Raw genomic sequence first — 20,149 nt, 5'->3', positions numbered from 1 at the left:
AAAATGCTGCAATCACGGCGATGTCGCAGCACGCTTGATGCAATTGAGTGTAATTTCACCTTCAGGGACAAAAAACACGCTCGTGCATTGCAATCCAGTTGTGTCAAGTAAACACAATTCAGGCAGCCTTGGATGTAAATGTTGATTTCGCTTTTCAATTGAAGTTAACACATCATCCATATGACCGTTTTTTTTTAACTAAATGACAGTTTAAGACATTTGTATTAAGTACACACCCATTGGAGAAGTTGAAATATAAAAGTAATATCCTACCCAACAATAGCCTTCATATAAAACGACCATTTGAGGACAAAGACTACGATTGCTCCATATGCTCCCAGCAGGGTGGACACTTTTGATGAGAGTTCTTTCACCTGCTGCCAGCAACCAAGAAACCCCCCTCCACACTCACAAGAGAGCATCCGTTCAAGCTGTGGACAGCCGACATCAACAATAACAATGGCTTGATTGTTCACTCATGCGTGACTGCACTGAAAGTTGTTTACCCTCTCGGACACTCCAGTAAACCTCGTAAAGGCGTAATATGTTCAGGTCATCAACCTTGAACCAGCAAGGCCAATGTACTCTTCCAGATTTCAAAGGTCCCTTGAGACTCTAGACCCAGAGGGTAATGCCTCACTTTAAAGAGTGTGCGTGTACAGGAGGGTGCAAATTATGTATTGAGTGGCAAATGGTGATTTTTACACTCATGTTCTGCTTATTCTACAACTGTTTAACCCCAATTGACCAAAAAAAAAAAAAAAAAGATTCAGTTGGCATTGTGACTTAACGATTTTTGGCTCCCTGCAGACTTATATTGGACACATTCTTTTGCTGGTCAACCCAAACAAAGAGCTGCCCATCTACTCCACTTTGGTAAGCATGTTACTATAAAACTGTATGAACACAACATCCATGCATGATGTGAATTTCAAATCCTCGTTAGGATTGTGGGTGAATGGCAGCCTATACTAGCCTTAGGCAAGATACAGGGTACGCCCTTTTGCGCAATAGTAGGACATTAACACATACACAGCATAAAAAAAATAATCATCTGACAACGTTAGCCATTGATTTACATTGCACATAACATTTTAAGGATGTCAATTTTCTTTGAATATTTCCCATATTGTAAAAAGGTTCTTGTAGTACACATTAAAAGTTGCACAATAATGTTGGCTGCCTAGCAGAGAGACATAAGTATGTGAAATGGACCTTGTGGTTGATAAATAATGCATTCTTCCTGTCAGCAAAGCACAGCATAAGGCTGACTGTGCATCAAGAAATCAAGGGTGGAGTCTGGTGCAGATCCCGAAATTGAATTCGAAACAAATGGAATAAAAGGCATCGTCCATGCACTTCATTCCAAAAGGCACATTAGGAAGATTTGGACTAGATCGGAGGAGACATCTTCTCTTGCCAAGCTCTATCCCTCTGGGAGGTGCTAGAAGGACATATGTCACAACATTCGCGATCTGCTCACTGTCTGTCACCCTCTCACTTCTGATGGCTAGCGATGTGCTCAGACCAGTAACCAGTATATCAAAGTTGACTGCCATTTTAAGACCTTGGTCGACACTTGTTTTTTTTTGTTGTGCTGTGAATAGAATAATAGAATAAGACTCCAATAATAATGATAAACCGTGTCAGCAGGGGTACATCTTTCACTGAAAAGGATTTTTTTTTTCCAATGACATTTTTTTATTTTTTTATTTATTTAATTAGTTTTTATTGGTTATTTTGGGGGCATGTATGTCAAAAAATGATTGCTTATTTTATTTTTATTTCTATTTTTATTTTACTTCCGCAACTGTTCATGATGCCAAGATGTGACTTTAAACTTTACCTGTACAGTTCCCTAGTACAATCTATCAACTAAAGATTAGGATATGGACCACTTTCAAAAATGACTGTCATTTGTCATTTGTCTTGCTGTGTTCATACGATCACCAACGAGGTGTGAATTACTCACCCGATGATGTAACTTTGCAACCTAACAATTAAGTCATGAATTGTTTGTCTCTCACAGGTGAGTCAGTTGTACCTGAGCTCCACGGGCCGCCTATGCTCCTCTCTGCCCCCTCACATCTTTTCCTCAACGGAGCGAGCTTACCACATGATGCTCCAGGAGAGACGACCCCAATGTTTCATCCTGAGGTGCGTTTCCCAATGCGAACCGCCCTAGTTACACTGAAGCAAAGAAAGTAAGCGGAGCAAAGTAATTGCAAAAAAAGATAATAAAGTTTGCCCCATTCTGTTTCAACACCTGTTAAACAACCCCCCGAGAAATAAATAGCCGCGGGTCTGTTTAGCGTTCACACGTTTGCAGGCTTGTCACACTCTTTGTACTTGGCCTGATGGAGGCCGCCGCTTGATTGCAATTACGCTTCGCTTCAGCTCTCCCGTAGCATTCCTGCTGAGTTGTAACCAATCTGGCAGTGAGTTAATGCACCCTGGCCACAGGCTATCCATCTCCCTCACGCGCACACACACTTGCAGACACACACATCCATGCTAGGACATTGACCTTTCTGGTCCTGCCGTTTGTGCTCTCTTTTTCTCATTTCTTGCTTATCTCGCTTCTTTTCCACAATTGCTGGTTTTGCTTAGACATTTTTCAAAAAGACAGGAGATACATTTTTGTAGTCAGTGGTCTGTCTTTTTTTATGTTTCCTGATTTATGCAGCAAGGATTTGTGAATTGCATTTATTTGATTTATTTGATTTATTTATTCATTTATTTTACAGTATTTCCACACACACGGCTAAAGTGACTCCTACCAGGAAGGTTAATGTCAGACAGACTTAATGATGTGGTATCGGCACGTACAGTATTGGATGTTTTTTTAAAATACCTATACTGTACACAGAAACAATATTGGCTTATCAGTTTCAAAGCCCAGGTCTTTAAAGATAACATGGTCTGAGTAGGAGAAGATTTAAACTGATTTTTTGCCACCTAATTGTCACTCCACCGGGAACATCAAGGAAACACCCTCGCTGCTCTGGGACGCCCAGCTTGCTGAAGTCAAGTCTATTAAATTGACAAACACAGTGAAGACTGTTCTGACGCAAAAATCAGGATACGCCAATATTTATGCCATACTGTAGGTCCGCTGCCAACAAGAATAGAGTGAGTGTTATTTCCGCTCAGGTGGATCAATACAGGTAGGTATATTTTCTTTTTTCATCATTATTTATTGACACAATGCAGTTTTCTTACCCGTCACCAGAAACCAATACAAACTGAACCTTAGGCCTTTCTCCATCATCCCCAATCCAATCCAAAGTGATGAAGCAAAATATTTACCCTTCCTCAAGACTAAAGTGCAATTGGCCACCCAAAAGCTGCAAAGGTCCTGGCCTTGCACACTCCTTCCATGTTTACAGACATTCAATCAACGGCGATAATCCCCGAGGCCAGCTCGCCAACCGAATGTCCTTGAAGTCTAATAAGTGTTCAAAGAAAGGAGGGTGGCACTCAGCGGGACTCACAAAGCGAGCAACACACGGCTGTCATTAGGGAGGCCTTCTGACCTTCTGCAGCCATCTGCTGCATCTGTGTGGGGATGTGTCACGACACGCAACACGGCGGTCGGTACCTTATGTCGTACAACATGCCTCGAGACGTAGATGTGCCACGGCGGTAACACTACGTGGGCTGGAGCCGGGGTACGAGATAAGCAGCTGTAGGATGGTGTTTTTAATGAAGATGTGGGTGGATGATGTCGTGCTGCATGTGATGACACACGTATGAAACATAGTGATGACTAACACTGAACACCTACTCTTGTGAGAAAGGTATAGCAAGAGATCATTGAGAATGTTAAAACATAACCTGTATGGGGCACATTTTGGCTTTTCTGAAGCTTTTATGCAAATATCCTAGAAGTCCACTATAAAGAATTTCACATTGTGTTCGACATTTAGCTTGAAACATGTTTCATGTATTTAGAAACACACTTACAGGAAATTCAATAATGATGGAAATACAAATGTATGCAAATTGCAAATATTATTAACATAGATGACTCTTTGTCTACTTTTTCCTTTTTGTGTCTTATAGTGGCGAAAGTGGTTCAGGGAAAACGGAGGCCTGTAAGCACATCGTGCGACACCTGACAGCCAGATCCACCCCTAAAGGCTTTGCGTTGGAATCCAGAATGAAACACGTAAGTTCGAATCTTTGGATTCCTTATTTAGTTATTTATACATTTTGAAGGCTTCATTCACAATACGCAAGGATCCCGCTCATGCAATAAACCAGTCCTACGAGGCTGAGTATTAGTGAGTTTTGTAGTAATTCCCTTTGGTAGTGGTGTCATGATGTGTGTGCCGCTCTTAAATCCTGCTCAGCTCTTGCCTCTCAGTCTCCCCGCTGGCTAACAAAGCGTGTAGCTCGTAAGAACAAGCGCCGTGTTCCGTGATGAAGTCATCCCCATGCATGCTGGTGATATCTGGGTCAGTGTGCTGCCTTATCATCTAGAGACCACTTGGCATACTGCACTCCACTGTACTTTACTAAAGAGACAGTGTATAGATGTACACTGACACCTGGTGGTGGGAATTAAAACGCAGGGAACCATGGACTTCAAAATTTAAAATGTTATTTTAAATGATGCAGGTGAATTGTATTCTGGAGGCTTTGGGGCATGCAAAGACAGAGAGGAACAACAACGCCAGTCGTTTTATCAAGCTGTTGACCATCCAGTATTGTGAGAAGAGAAGAACGCTGCTTAGAGGTAATCAATGTATCTTTAAAATGGGGATTTGATTTAAGCCCTCTGTTTATAACATGAACCTTGTTGAATTTCAACTGAATGAAAATATGTGGGGGTTTTTTCACGTTTCATTATTTGTATTATTTCAGTATGTTTTCTGTTGTATTTTTTGAAAATTGTCTACACTCATTAAACAATCTAAGCAGAACTCAGAAAATTAAACCCTTACAAAGTGCACAAAGGGTGACAAATACATTTCCAATTAAATTCAGATCAATAAATGTATAAATAAATACTATAATGATAAAAATAAATTCAGTTTACCTGAGCAAATTGCACTGTTTCCATCCATCCATTTTCTGAACCGCTTTGTCCCCACGGGGGTCGCGGGCGTGTTGGAGCCTATCCCAGCCGTCATCGGGCAGTAGGCGGGGGACACCCTGAACCGGTTGCCAGCCAATCGCAGGGCACACAGAGACTAACAACCATCCGCACTCGCACTCATACCTAGGGACAATTTAGAGTCTTCAATTGGCCTACCAAGCATGTTTTTGGGATGTGGGAGGAAACCGGAGTGCCCGGAGAAAACCCACGCGGGCTCGGGGAGAACATGCAAACTCCACACAGGGAGGGCCGGAGGTGGAATCGAACCTGCACCCTCCTAACTGTAAGGCAGACGTGCTACCCAGTGCGCCACCGAGCCACCCAAATTGCACTGTAAATGTACTAAAATAAAACTTAAATTAAGTGCTGAACAAAATGCACTTCCGTTTTGTGTGCGATGATGTAAAATTCCAGCAGGGGGCGGGAAAAACTCATATATGCACTACTACTTGTCTACTTTCCTCCCACTTAGTTTGATCAAGTATATTATCATCTGCTCAATCACAATTTACGAAAGACATTTATGTGAACCTGTCTTGATGTTGCAGCGCGTGTGTACACGTACATGCTAGAGAAGTCTCGAGTGGTCCAATGTCCTCTTCACCAACACAACTTCAACATCTTCTACCTGATGGCCGAGGGCCTGTCACCAGAGGAGAAGAGCCCACTTTACCTCAGTAACATCTTGGCTCATAAGTGTGTTCTCACATCACTTCATAATGGTATCAAACACGATATTTGTGTCAATTTTAACATCGCAAGTTTGTTTTGTTGTGAAGGTATCTTAGTGGAGGACTACCCAGGGGGAGCCCTCCTGTGGCTGCAGCATCTACAGAAAGCAGGGAACGTCTTGCCGCTCTTAAGCAAGCCTTTCAAGCTGTGGGCTTCAACAAGCAGGTATTGACATGACCTTAATTCTCAAGTGGTTTTTCTTTTTCTAAAGAATTGACTTGTTACTTGCAAAAACCACTCAATGTTCACTATTTGAGAAGGTACATCTGTTTTGATAAGTTCCAAAACAAAGTATTGGGAAAAAAATGTGAGAGTTTTCACTGCAGCAAGCAGCGCAAGTTTCTAATATTTTGATTATTTTGCATATCTAACCCAGGGATGGGCACCTTTAATGGTGGTGGAGTCCAAAAAAATGCACACACTCATGCCGGTCGGGTGTGCCTTTTTAGCACACTTGTGCAACCGTGCGGTTGCCTTATACTCTAGCAATGTCTACCTCAGTGACAAGCATAATGGTAAACACTGATTAAATTAGTTAATACCTCCCTGACGTGGGCGCTATCTTTGTAAAGGCCTATAATGTTGTGGCCAGTCAGTGTAAACCTGCTGTTGTTTTGTACGGATGAAAAGGAGTGCAGATGATACAGTAAAGAACAAGATCAAGGCCAAATTGAGGGCTTGCTATACTGTACATACTAAACGAGGGACTGAGAGTGACCAGAATACAGATAAGCCGCACAAGTATTGATATTGGTATCAATAAAATTCTTCTGCCGGAGTAATGCTTACACACACGCACATACGACCTCAAACTTAAGACCCCCCCCTTCAGAGATTGAGCAATGGCTAATGGTGTGTTCCATTACGAATCCTCCACTCAAGGGCAGAGAGGTACAGTAGAGGAGGATGGTGGCAGTGCGTGAATGGAGGGATGAAGGTTGATGTGTTCTCAGAATGGTGGAGAGGTGAAGGTCGTCCAAAATGGCGTCTGTTTTTGTTGTTGTTTTTCCGCTTTGCAACGCACTATCGTGACCCCCGTACAAATCCAAACACTCCACTGTCACTCTCATTCACAAAGTATTATTTTGCATCTGAATAACTATAAAATGTGTTTTGTTATCCTACTGTGGTAATGATACAATGAAACCTGTAAGGTTGTTCGTGATGCCTTTTCCCTTCATTCAGCGCCAGTAAAGGCTGACTTTTATGTTTTTGGACCATTGGGTCCCATAGAATGTATTATTCTGAAGACTATATTTGTGTTGACCTCATTTTGAAAGTGAAAGTTTTACATTAGATTGTTGGCCATCTCTGTCAACCAGGAAGTGGATTCCGTGTTCATGTTGCTCTCCGCCGTGCTCCATATCGGGGATCTGCGTTTCACTGCGCTGACAGACGCCGATAGCGCCTTCCCTTCTGACCTGCAGCTGCTTGAGAGAGGTCAGCACACACACAAATGCACACGCAAGCCAGCATATGATCGGGGTCCGATTTCATCCACGGAGCTTCAAACGCACTCAACCGCGTCATCGTTTGTCCTCGGCTTCTCATCTCGGTCTTCCAAAGTCGCGCCTGGCGGGCCGTTGGCACGCGCCAAGTTCCAGATTGTTGCGTGGTAACCGTGGTGATGGTAACTCGCGCATGTAAATACACTCTCACTCGGTTGACTGCTTTTCATCTCTCACTCTGAGGCTTACTCATCCAGTAGCCCCTCCACGGCCCCTGTGCAGCGGTAAACAACTGACATCATGGGCCTAAGCGAGTAAGCGGGCTGATGTCAGGAACATGTGAGGTCAGCAAAGGAATTCTGGCTCGCTATCACCCGCGTTTTCTTTATTTTGGGCTCTGCTGAGAAATCCCCTCATGATTCTTCCTGCCACCGATCGATTTAGTGAGAGCCTCACATGAAATCATCATGATGTCACACATACTCGGCACTATCTCCAGTCACGCTCATCTTTTATGCTTTGTAATGAGGAATTTCTTGTACAATGACGATAAAAGCATTCTAATTGTAGTTCAAGAGCACAGTGGGCATTCAGTTTTGATTGATCAGATTTAGTGTCTTATAAAAGGACTATTGGGGCCATCCTGAAAAAAGGAAATATTCAATCCTCTTAGAGGAACATGAAATTGTATTAAAAAAAACTCATGAGAAAATAAATATTAACAGCCTTATGTAATTTAGAAAAACTAATTTCAGTTGCAAGTCAAAAATTGCAAAAGCAAAGTTGTACATTTTTTATGTCAATAGTATATTTTAAAATATCAACAACAACAAAAATGTTTTTATAAAGGTCTGACAGCATCGTTTCTTAACAGTGGCTGGAATGCTGCAGGTGTGTTGCAGTGACTTAAGCAGCGCCCTCACCTCTGATGTTCAGTACTTCAAAGGTACCGTCTCGCACCGTTTAAAGGCCTCATGTAATATAAGTCCTAGATTGGAGTGTCATCAATCACATTCTAAAGCGGTGCTCCTATCCTTTCCTATCAGGTGATGTGATCACACGACGCCATACGGTGGAGATGGCCCAGCAGTACAGGGACCAACTGGCCAAGGCCATCTACGGACGACTCTTCAGCTACCTGGTCAACTGCATCAACGACTACCTGCAAGGACACGACGACAGTGTCTGGTAAGGACTCTTGTCACAGTGGTTGGTTACATCGTGTCAGAGTTCGTACGGTCATGAGAAAACAGGATAAGTCACGGCAAGTGATAATGTATATTTCAAGTCCTTTGGGTTTTATTGACAAAGAATATTTCCTTGAAGCTATAGATATTTTACTTATTTTTCCAGTACTGTTTAGATATTTATCCAAAATACAGTACTTACATTTATTAAGGTCTCCAGTATTTGTTTGTATTGTATACCAGCTTTAACAATAAGCTGGGGAGAAGTTTTTGAGCACTTTTAAAAATATCTGTTTTCTACACGAACATAATGATTTGCTAGAGGAAGCGAAAAACAGTGCCTCTGTTCTGTGTCTGTAATGAAAAGCGGATTTTGTGGTCCCGGGATGGGCCCCCCTAATCATCACTTGCAGCATCATCGTGGTGCACGCTGGCGAGTCGGCTTGTAAAATGTACTCGAGCAGAACGTGAGAATTTAACTGGTGCGTGTCTTCGATCCATTTCCTTTTGTTGTCTAACTGCGGTAACTCGTGCGGCGCGCATGGAATTAACGCTGGGGTCAAAGCTGTCACAAAGTCGTTATGTCACAACGTGGCCCATGTCAATCAAGGCCCCGCCTAGTACTTTTTAACCGCCTGTCATTAGCGCACACTGGTTTGGCCCTTACGTTTCCCCAAAAAGCAATCTAAAAGAGGGGCTCCCACGGGAGTCACTTTCCGTCAGCACATCAAGACCGGGGGGCCTCCCAAAAATCTCCCGCAAACTCGCCTCAAGTGCCTCAAGGCCCGCATTGACATTACGATTAAACTGGTAGCGCGGTGTCAAATAGTTTGAATCTCATGACATCCAGGGAATGGTATGTACACTCAAGAGTGAAATGGAAAATGCAAAACATCGTATTCGGGGACGCTCTCAAGGTTTAAGGGGATGTTTGTCATACCATACTCGCACACGCACTTAACGTTGTTGTGTCGTCTTATCTTACACCAGAGGTGGCTCTTATTTGCATGTTATGACGAACTCTGTCACATTGTATGGCTTTTAATTTCTCCCAGTGTTTCAAGTCCTCCCTCAGTTTTGGGAGCGTCTACTTTTCTGCCTGACCTTTCAAAACGAGTAGCTTGGCGAAGTTCAGTGCAAATTCAAATTAGTTCACCTTGCTGGCTTTGCTTATTCATGGAGACACCACAGTTTTGAATTCTAACTTGCTGTGGCGGGAAATGTCCTGCACCCACGCATGCCGTTAGTCCCCGCCCCTCATTACAGGGTTGATGACGGCACGCTGCGCCTAGCTAAGTTCAGTGTGTAAAGGGCATGTTATCATGGCTTTGGCATTTCAATTATGGTTAGTTTGTAATTTACTTTGAGTTTTTTTATTTTATTTGGTTAGTTTTAATCAATTTTCAGGGTGACTTTGTAAGTTTTTTATTTTTATTTTTTTAAAAACCCCGTATCAGTTTAGCTTTTGCTTGTTTTTTTTTAGTTTTTCTTTTTGAACAAAAAAAAACCCCAGCATGATGATGATGAAAACGAAGGACATTTTACTTTTTATTTTATTTCATGAACAAAATGTTCAGTTTTAATTAACTATAATAACCTTGGAGGATGCACGTTTGCCAAGCCAGTTTTAGATAACTGAAGTTCAACTTCTGGAATGTTTTTGTCTTGTTTACGTACACAGAAAAGAATGTACTACTATGTTCACAATGTCCATGGCACGCACCAACTAGAAAATTCTTTATCAAAGCTGCTGTCAATGATGATGTATGTGCTCAAGAAAAAGTGTCTGACATGCTTTTCTATGTCTAAATGTCTTTCAGTGACCCTGCCTTTGAAATTGCAATCCTGGATGTCTTTGGTTTTGAAGAATTTCAGAGGAATAGATATGAACAGGTTAGAAAAACAATTGCACACCTGCAGCATTGGAAATAATCTTAATATTTTTGCTTATGACAATGATCCGGAATGTTGTGTGTTCATCCATTTACATTTGCTTTAACTTTCACTTGACATGATTATTATACTATGACCTTGTTTAAGAATACGTGACATTAACTGTGTATTATCTGCAAAATTACTTTGCCTATATTATACTGTTAACAGCCAACGCTTGTTTAACTATTTGTCCAATTCAAGCTTGTGACGTTTCGAAGACTAACATGATTGGCTGACATCTCTGGAATGTGGTTTAATCATTTACAAAGTGTGACAGTCATCGTCTGCTTCTGGAACATTTTTAGTCTCTAATTGTAACGAATCATGTGAAGCCTGCGGTTGACTTGGCTTGACTTTCACTCGTCCTCGCATGACCCGACAACCTCATTTGGCTTGCTTATTGTGCATGTGTGTCTGTGTGTCTCTGTGTGTGCGTGTGTGTGTGTGAATCACAATGGCTACAGCAAACTGACATTCACGTGTAAATAATTACGTACATTGTAGTGTTTCAGAACAATGAGGGTCTAAATGCAACTATCCCCAAGCCCCTTTTGAGGGTAAAACTACCAACTAATTAAGACTCATTTACATTATTTTTATGTTATTTACATAAAGGTAATTAAGCAACCGGTGTAGACTTTATGCGTTCCGTTATTAGTTTGTTTTGCAAAGTGCTAATCTATGCAAATATGTACTTACCTGTACTCAAGCAGATCTAGCATTCTTTGTGCACTTTGTTTCTTCCAGTCATGTATGACATTTTTGATGAAGGTACAGTCTGTTCAACGCCTATTGTCTGCGGTGTAAACATACCGTGTGCTCATTTTTGGCATGCAATGTCAATAGACTGTGGCATTCTATCAACTGTGGTGTGTGCGTATGCATGCGTGTGTGTGTGTGTGTGTGTGTGTGTGTGTGTGTGTGTGTGTGTGTGTGTGTGTGTGTGTGTGTGTGTGTGTGTGCGCGTGTGTGTCCTTACGTGTCCTCTACATGTTGTCTAATCCAAGTAAAAAGAAGGTCAGGAGGAGAGTAAGAAGTGTGAAGGAATAAGATTGAGACGACGCGGTCAATACTGTCTGTGTGTTAGTATTCCTTCTGAGTTAATTAACAGCGTCTGACGACTCCACTCGTGTGCTCTTGTTCAGCCAAATAATCCTGTACAAGAACTATACAAGAATTCAGCCATGAACGAAAATAATGGTTCTCAAGAGCAAATTCCAAAGTCAATCAGTATGATTTTGTTTGCTGCTGTTTGTTGTTGGCTTGTTTCCACATAACTTTATAAATGGGCGACATATTTTTGTGATTAACTGAGTCGACATTTTTCCCCAACCTTAATGCCAACTATACATGAATCTGTTAGTTATTAGTCTGGTGGTTTACAAACTTATATTTCACAGACAAACTGGGTGACTCATTTGGGAATAAATGAAGAAGAGATAATTATTTCAGTAAAAATGTTTTATGACACTTAAAAGTTTGAACTTCAATCGAAAATAATGGATGAATGGATGAATAAGTGTAATCCCTCCTCATTGTCGTGCACATGTCACTGGGAAACAAATCCTCACACTGTTTGTACACACAGGCACTAACCGACATACACTCAGTCACACAGCATGATCAGGGTCATTAGTCCTTGTTAATCAAAGATTTGTGCGTGTGTGTGTGTTGTACCTGCTCAGCACTTTGCTAATGAGTTAACTCAATCAAGCTCCTGCTGCGATACGGCCCAGAATAAAGCAGGCAAACACAGTTGAGAGGAAAACAGGAGTGCGCTCACCTGTGTGCCGAAGTGCACTCGGGCCGTAAACGTTATCTGCAGGCCCGTCCTGTTTGTTGTTTACATCCGTTTCGGCTCCATTGAGTCACATGATTTTCCGTCACAGTCGTGAACAGGATGTACAGTGGGCGAGTGTGTTGTTTATTTTAATCGGCCGTACACGTGAGCTTGATCAGACGTGAATTGCTCGATTTATAAAGAAGGAGATGGATTGTACAAAGTCAGAGTTTGGTGTCACGTGCGTTGTGTGGAGTAGCTCTGAGGGTGAGAAACTACCATTTTAAAAGTAGTCGATATATATATGTAATAAGGAATTAGTATATCAGTGTTACTTGTGTGAAACTGCTGAAAAAGGTCAAAATAATTGGCAAATATCGTTATTTAGCCAATGTTTGTGAGGCCATAATCAGCCGATTTACTCAATCAGGCTTAACTGATTACTGTGAAAGATGCCCTTAATTCATGTTTATGCGTTTTCCTAGAGTTTAAGCATGACATGTATATCTTCCGTAAAACTTGTGACTTCCCCACAAGATTGCAACACACAGCTTTTGTTCCATTCCTTCCTGTGCCGAGAATGATAGTTTAACTCCTGGTACAACTCGTGTGTCGTTGTCATTTGAGGAAGGCCTCTTTCACCTTTAATAATTTTACATCATGTATAGTTTTATCAATGACATCCAATTGAGAACCCCCCCCCCAAATTGTTTTTGTAATGGCTGTCAAACAAAAAGACCCTCTCCATGTGCAATGAAGATTTATTAAGTGTTTGTTGTGTGCATTCCAGCTGTGTGTCAACATGACCAACGAGTGGCTGAGGCGCTACGTCTCCGAGGTGCTATTCCAGCAGGAGCAGGCTGAGTGTCTACAGGAGGGCATCGCCATGGAGACCTCGCCATCCCCCAGCAACCATCCATCTACTCTGGACTTTTTTCTCCAGGTATTGTCCGTTCGGGCTCGTGTTAACTTTGTGAACATGTCATGTAGATAATGCGATGACCCTCTCTGCCCAGGTCATCATGATAAGCATCCCCTTTGCATAATAAAAATAAACACAATAACTAGAAATAATTTTTGTAACAAACGTTACGTTCCAGCCGTGGATGAATGGTAACAACACCGGCGTCTCTTTGCACACCAGAAGCCTCAAGGACTGCTCAGCGTATTGGACGAGGAGAGTCAGAGTCTTTGGCCGACGGAGCAGAACCTCTACAAGAGGCTGTCCGGCCAGCTGGAGTCCAACCCGACGCACGGCCTCTCCTTCACCACCAAAGATGGCAACGGAAACCCCCCGCCCAAAGATCAAGGCCCCACCTTTACTGTCCGCCACTATACAGGACAGGTCAGAAAAATAAACGCCAACATTTGTTGTCTCATTTGAAGCGATGCATGTTCCAATGCGGTGTTGTCTTCACGATGCCCGAAGCAAGTTGAGCAATGGAAAAGCAGCATTACATAAATGACACAGTTACACGCAATACCCGATAAGAAAGAATGGATATTTGTCTGTCCATTGTATATGAAATCCTAATTATACAGTTAAATAATGATAAATGGCCCCAAAGAGCAAAATTAGCTGCTGTCTGCTTTATGAGCAATGTTACAGAGAAATACAAGCAAGCCCTCGTTTTGAATCCTAATTCATAGAGTCATACGAGTTATAGACATTTACGGAAAAGGTGGAATACGGTGCTTTTATGTCACCGTTCTTTCAGCGAAAATGCAAAAAAAATTTTTTTTTCAGTCCCATTGACCCAGGCACCCTTTACACGGACATAATAAAGAGGCGCCACCCCATAGAAAACAGAATGTTCCATTAGTTGCTTCTATTATAAAGAATATTGAAGAGCATTTTTTTTTTCAAATAAAAAAACAGTTTTTCGTTTCATCCAAATAATCTACGTCAATGTCCAACAAGTGCAGTAGAACTTCATAATATTTTGTTAGAATTTGTGCTTTGTTATTATCATGTGTCAGGCCATTTCCTCCAGACGTGATCTTTTTAAAACATACTTTCCCCTCGGGTTTGTGGCGAAAACAATCCTAATTCTGTGTTGTTGTCCTTTTTTCAGATTGCCTATGACCTCACAGGATCACTCATAAAAAACAAGGACTCCCTTCCTCAGAACATCTTGTTTACGATGAAGTGTGAGTACTCGCTGAGCAGCGCGCATATGAGCACATTGTTGCGTCAGCGCATACTTGATCACAAAGATCCACTCATGTCTAAACCAACAGCGCTCCAAAACACACTCTGTCTGAGGGCGTGTGTGTGTGTGTGTGTGTCACGGCGTATGCTACAGACAGAAGTGTCTGTGTGCATGTATTGTCGATGAAGGTGCCAGATGTGAGGTGTCGCAGCTCCCGAGACACAGACGAGTCGTTGTGCCACTGCCAGCCTTGCTTGTGCGTCCAGCAGCCTAATTGCTTCAATTTCCATGATGTGGCTAATCTTCTAAAGGCCCGGCCTTCATTCACACTTGGCCCTTGTCCTCCTCCGAGCGACCAGGCGAGCGCAGGCATTCAAATCGCAAACAGAAGGTGTTAACACAATGCAGAGATTACATTGGGACGTTCTTTTTCCTCCCCCTGATTTTCGGTTCGTTTTGAGGCGTATTAGGGCCACACTGAATATGGAAAATAGAAGAAAAAAATGGTTTGGAAAAAACAGAAAGTGAACCTACAGTGAACAAGATTGTGTTTGTGGTAATGTCTTATTTTGCAAAGCCCATCAATGACGTCATTGCATGAAATATCTGCCAAGCTCATCTAATCAATCAGAGCTGCGTAAAGTCTTTTTTTTCTTTATTTTTTATAGTTCACCTTAACATGTTTTTGTCTACAATTTTTTTGTACATTCATTTCTTTTCAAATTGTATGACTTGATGACATGTTACCATCACAAATGTATTCTCATAACATTTTGACTATCCGTGTTTTAATCTTTTAATTATGGTATGGACCATGGAAGCAGAGAAACAAAATGCGTCAAATACAAGGACAGTTTTCAGAACCACACACATTTTGTTTGAGAAAATGCAACGCAATAGTCATTCATTATTCCAATCACATAAAAAGTAGTAATCAACTTTGAGGGACTGACCAACGTTTGACGTTTTGTTGCCGAGTATAGTGTGACGACCCGAAGTTGGTGCCCTGAGTTGCCCCACTTGACTGGCGCTAATTTAAACGAATGAGAAGCCTCCAGTCCTTCACAGTGCGGCAGTTCTGTTCTGAATGCGGCCTGTTGTTCAGTGAGCTTTCTGGTGTTGCTCGATAAGATATTACTTGGTCTACAATAGACGGCGCTGTGACATCTTTCAATCACTTATAAGGGGATTTTGGGAGTGAATGTTTCAGTGTATATTTTTAGACAGAGTAAGGTGATTCCCGGCACTTGCCAGTCAGACTAACATGTTCATTTTTATGACTCATCAGTCAGCTAATGTTTCGGTGGATCTCTCACTTGAATCTAGATATTATGCATATCTTTTAAGTCAGAGTACAAATGTCAGTCTAAACATACTTCCGTGGGTGCCAGGCCAGATAATTGACTTATATTCATATAATTTTTTCCCAGGGTTTTTTTCTACATTTCCCCCTGTTCTTTGCCTGGGATATATATTGAATCTTCATTATCCTTGGCCACCCCATGCCCCCCCCCCTCCCCCAAGGAAAAAAAAACTTGCTCCGCCAGTGTCTTTTGGTTGGACTAATGTTTGTAAATCTGTCAGACTAAGGCAAGCCGGACTAGCATGTTTCCGTGTATCTTTCAGAAGAACCAAAGCTTTCCTACATATATTTCATTTAAACATACTGTAGATGGTTTTGTGTATCTTTTAGTCAGACTAAGGCATTTCCGTGTATCTTAAAGTTAGACGAAGGTGTTTCCGGGTATCTTTTTGGTCCGATTAACATTTTTCTGTTGATGTGTCAGTCGGACTGAGTGCCTGTAGATCCATCAGTCATTATCTTTTTCTGTTCTGTGTATCTTTCATTTGGATTGTTTCCCACGTGTGTCAATTGCCCTAACCCAACAATTAAATGTTTCTAATGTCATGTAAGCGTGTTGTTCTGGAAAAGTCCACGTGCTCTCTAATTGTTTACATGGGGCCCTCCCACCCTGACTCCCCGGCTTTGATTCTTCTCCCATCCACCCCCCAGTTTCCACCAATGCGCTTGCTTCTTTTCATGCTTGTTTTCTTCCCTGTGTGCTTTGTACCCTACAGCCAGCGAGAGCGTGTTGCTGCGGCAGCTCTTCCTAGCCAAGTTGACTCAGACCGGTTCTCTGGTCCCAGCGGCCCAGGGCCGGTTCGGGCTCAGGGGGTCCAAAGCTTCTCTGCTGATCAACAAGACACCACCAACACCACCTAACCTGGCCAGCACGCCTCCACAACCCCACCGGGGGTACCATGACCTCACCAAGGTATGCTGGGTCACAAAACAGTGTGTTCCGGATTTACCAAAATAAATCTCAGTAGCCATGGATGCCCTGGCCTAATTGATGAGTGGAAGGATGTCCGTGATACAACCAGTCATGAGCTTGTTATTACAATTAGGCTGATGCTAACAATCAATGGAAATAGAATCATTATATTTTTAGAAACAAACACGATGGTCTGATTTCAACTACTTCCCACCACAGGCTATTTATAAACCTCTGGGAATTGGATTTGTTTGTACGGACTAAATTGACAAAAAAAAAGTCTGACCACCATGCGTGGCCACACACACATACTCAAACTTTGTTGGGCACAATTGAGATCACACAAAAATAACAAAAGGTCATCTTTCATCAAATGATGTGATGCATTCTAGTCCATTTTTATATTTTATAAATTTTGTTGTTTTGGAAAGCTCATTTCCCTCACGCACATGTGACTGAAGACACTTCCTGCTCATGTACCCTCCTGGGGTTCCGGCCTTCTGTCTCTGTGGCTCATTAGCCATTTTGCGCACGAGTTTACATAAGAAGCCTTACAACACCCAGTGCTGCCCTTCCAGGCTTGTAGAGTAACACCAGGTAATGCGGCAGCAGTGGGCTCGCTATAAGTAAATAGATACCATGTGTCGTGTAAGGCATGCGAAACTCATTGTGCTGATTACGATTGGCCACAATGTTGTGCTCACAATGGGACATCCCTAAAACAAACACACTCTGATATGATAACTTTATCTAAACATACTGCATTATAACCTATAATAGTGCGTTCATACTTAGCTGACATCTACTTGAGAAAAGAGAAAATGGCCTTTGCTCAGATTTTTTTCTCTCTTACAAATTCTATATTAAATGGTAAAACTGTCAGTGTTGTATAGTAAAACTTTTAAAAGACCCTGTAAAGTGGATAAAAGGCTCATAAATTTGACACATCACAGAGAAGACTGTTAACTGTCATATTTAAATGAATTAAAAATAAAGAAAGCTGTGAAATCGGGCTTTAAAATTATGAAAAATTGACACTTTGTTTCTGAGAAGGGCAAACGTGTTTTTTATGTTGCGCACCTTATTCCCGAGTGCTTTGATGTGAATAAGATCAGTTGAACTGAGGTATTGTGATCTCTGTTGATTTCTTCCCATTTCTCATGGTGTCATCGTGGTTTGATGAACTTTTGAGGTGCATTCTTTTCATAAATGAAATTAAAATGTCAAGGAGGTCACTGGAAAGCCAAAGAGCAAGCAACGTCAGATAAGATGAAGCGATAAATTGACAGCAGTGGAGGCGGTTTTATCTTCAAAAGCAATACACACAAAAAAAGGAGCTAGTCCCCAAATTTTACCACACCACTTAACATGATGCTGTGGGGTTGCCATGGCAATGAGAGCTCGTATCCAAACCACATTGCCTTCAAACCATCCAAAATCTTGTTTTTTGTAGTTACTCATGTGTGTGTCTCCGACTTTGTTTGAACTGTCAGATCTTGAAGAAGAAAGGCTCCAGCTCCTTCCTTCAACGATTAGAGCGCTGCGGTCCCATCACAGTGGCGGTCCAGCTGAGGGTAACAACATGCACATCCGTCACTCGTGCAATGCAATGATAAACATTATCTGTGTAACGACATTTCTGAAGCAGTTCGTATATTAGGTCCGTCCAATCTTGTTTCCAAGTAATCGACATTTTTGGCTCTAGTTTCCTTTTACTTTGATTGACATAGTCGTAAAGCCTTGTAACTTTTGTCACCGAACAATAATATTAGTTAAAAATAGGGAAGTGCAGTGCCTGCCGGTGATGCAAGTCCGGAGAAGGCGCCTTGGAGAAAGAGCGCCTGTGTTTTGAATGAGGCCAGTGTGTTTCACAATCACAGTGACCTTGTGGGCGCGTGGTCCAAGAGTCCCCCAGGGAAAGGGAGGGGGGAGGAGGTTGAAGAATGATGCTTTACCACGCTTGAAGCCCTCCTCATGAATGAATGAACAATGGACAGCAAGTGCTGTGTGACGTGAATTCCTGCGAATCCTGCCAGCACACACGTATTCGGCCATGTGAGGGCTGCCGATGACGCTTGCAGTCGAGGGGCGGGAATCGGAAGGTATGCCGAGTGTGAGGGTGACGTTTGGGAAGTGCCCAAGCATGCAGTTGTTTTCATGCGGGGTTAAGGGTGCTTTAGTACAAAAGATGATTGGGGCAACATTAAAAAGAAAGGACAATTTACTCGAAAGAATATCAATACGATTTCTTGTAACACTACATAAACAACAAATTATTTTGTAATTTTAGAACTTAAATCTCATCTCAAAACTTGTAATATTTTTATGTATTTCCTGGAAAATATTTACATTTTTCTGATAGTGCTTTCTGTCTCCAAAGATGACAGAAATAACTTTATTTTAAAAATACAGTCAACCATAATTTACGGTGATACTGTAATATTAATTTTGTTTAATTTCATTTGGAGTTTGTTTATGGAAAGAAATAATACCATTTTAGTCTCTTATTGCATTGGCATTTTTAATCCAAAGATTTTGCAAGTTATTCTCGTACAATTGTAAACTCTTGGTTTTCAAAACTCTGCCAAAAATATTGAATTTAAAAATCTTCTTGGCATATTTTGGGTTAAAATCTTTCATGTTTTTTTATCGCCACCCATGTATTTTCAGACCACATATTCTGTTTTGGGCCACAGGAAGTCACAGTTATATCACAACTTCCTTTGGTACATAACTTTGATTTGATAATTTGCCTTTTTTCCCCCACTCTCGGCATTATTCTTATTTAACACTTCCTAGAAATAGTGTGAATGATTTCGAGGAAATCCTGTTGGTATTTGACGGATGAAAGACCTGAGGGCTTGAAGATTAAAAAAAAATGTTACTCTAACAAGTATAACAGAGAGCCTCATTTTCTTTTTTATTGTGTCAAACAAAGAACAGACTTGATCAAACAGGCGCCAATGTAGGTCTTCAATCAAAGCAAAGGCCATCTTGTTTCTATAGTAACAGTTTTTGACTCTGCCCCCTCTTCCTCTGTGCAGAACTCACTGTCGGAAGTGATCAGCAAGCTGCAGGCTTCCACGGCCCATTTTGTGGAATGTCTGCGCCCCAATGCCAGCGGTCAGGCTGACACCTTCGACAGCTCCCACGTGTCCGCCCAGTTGCGCCATGTCGCCGTGCTCGACATGGTGCGCACCATCCGTTACGGCTACCCCGTTCGCCTGTCCTTTCCTGGATTCCTCAACAGGTCAGTGTGACAGTGTGTTTGCAGTTTTCGAAGCAATAATTTAGTCAACATGGTGGAGAGGGTATTAATTGAGAGAAGGTGACAATACGAATGGTGATATACTCGAGGGAAGTTGTTGTCGATGATGTCATCTATTCTAAGAATGACTCGCACACAGGCAGATAAGCATCAGCATCCAGAGGTCACGGCAACTTTCCTTGTTGTTGCTGGAAGCACATTGGGACCCGGACTTTAGGAGGATGATGGGAGTCCATTGCAGCAAATAAACGCCACTATCACGTTTC

At 41.9% G+C, this 20,149-nt stretch overlaps 1 protein-coding gene across 1 annotated transcript in view; it reads left to right on the top strand.

Moving 5' to 3' along the window:
* The window catches only part of myo16 (myosin XVI), a 67,012-nt gene that overhangs the window by 29,361 nt on the left and 17,502 nt on the right, over nucleotides 1-20,149 (top strand). The window contains exons 12-27 of the mRNA XM_085920823.1: nucleotides 811-876; nucleotides 2,030-2,157; nucleotides 4,066-4,171; nucleotides 4,624-4,741; nucleotides 5,653-5,800; nucleotides 5,884-6,001; nucleotides 7,159-7,276; nucleotides 8,159-8,230; nucleotides 8,331-8,472; nucleotides 10,292-10,364; nucleotides 12,977-13,129; nucleotides 13,331-13,531; nucleotides 14,262-14,337; nucleotides 16,419-16,615; nucleotides 18,109-18,189; nucleotides 19,660-19,865. Coding sequence (XP_085776949.1) covers nucleotides 811-876; nucleotides 2,030-2,157; nucleotides 4,066-4,171; nucleotides 4,624-4,741; nucleotides 5,653-5,800; nucleotides 5,884-6,001; nucleotides 7,159-7,276; nucleotides 8,159-8,230; nucleotides 8,331-8,472; nucleotides 10,292-10,364; nucleotides 12,977-13,129; nucleotides 13,331-13,531; nucleotides 14,262-14,337; nucleotides 16,419-16,615; nucleotides 18,109-18,189; nucleotides 19,660-19,865 — 2,003 coding nt within the window. The remainder of the gene's footprint in view (nucleotides 1-810; nucleotides 877-2,029; nucleotides 2,158-4,065; nucleotides 4,172-4,623; nucleotides 4,742-5,652; nucleotides 5,801-5,883; nucleotides 6,002-7,158; nucleotides 7,277-8,158; nucleotides 8,231-8,330; nucleotides 8,473-10,291; nucleotides 10,365-12,976; nucleotides 13,130-13,330; nucleotides 13,532-14,261; nucleotides 14,338-16,418; nucleotides 16,616-18,108; nucleotides 18,190-19,659; nucleotides 19,866-20,149) is intronic.

Source organism: Syngnathus leptorhynchus, chromosome 9 (genome assembly GCF_054491065.1).
Source record: "Syngnathus leptorhynchus isolate UIUO chromosome 9, UIUO_Slep, whole genome shotgun sequence".
Lineage (NCBI taxonomy): Eukaryota > Metazoa > Chordata > Actinopteri > Syngnathiformes > Syngnathidae > Syngnathus > Syngnathus leptorhynchus.
This window is presented reverse-complemented; position numbering and strand designations above follow the sequence as displayed.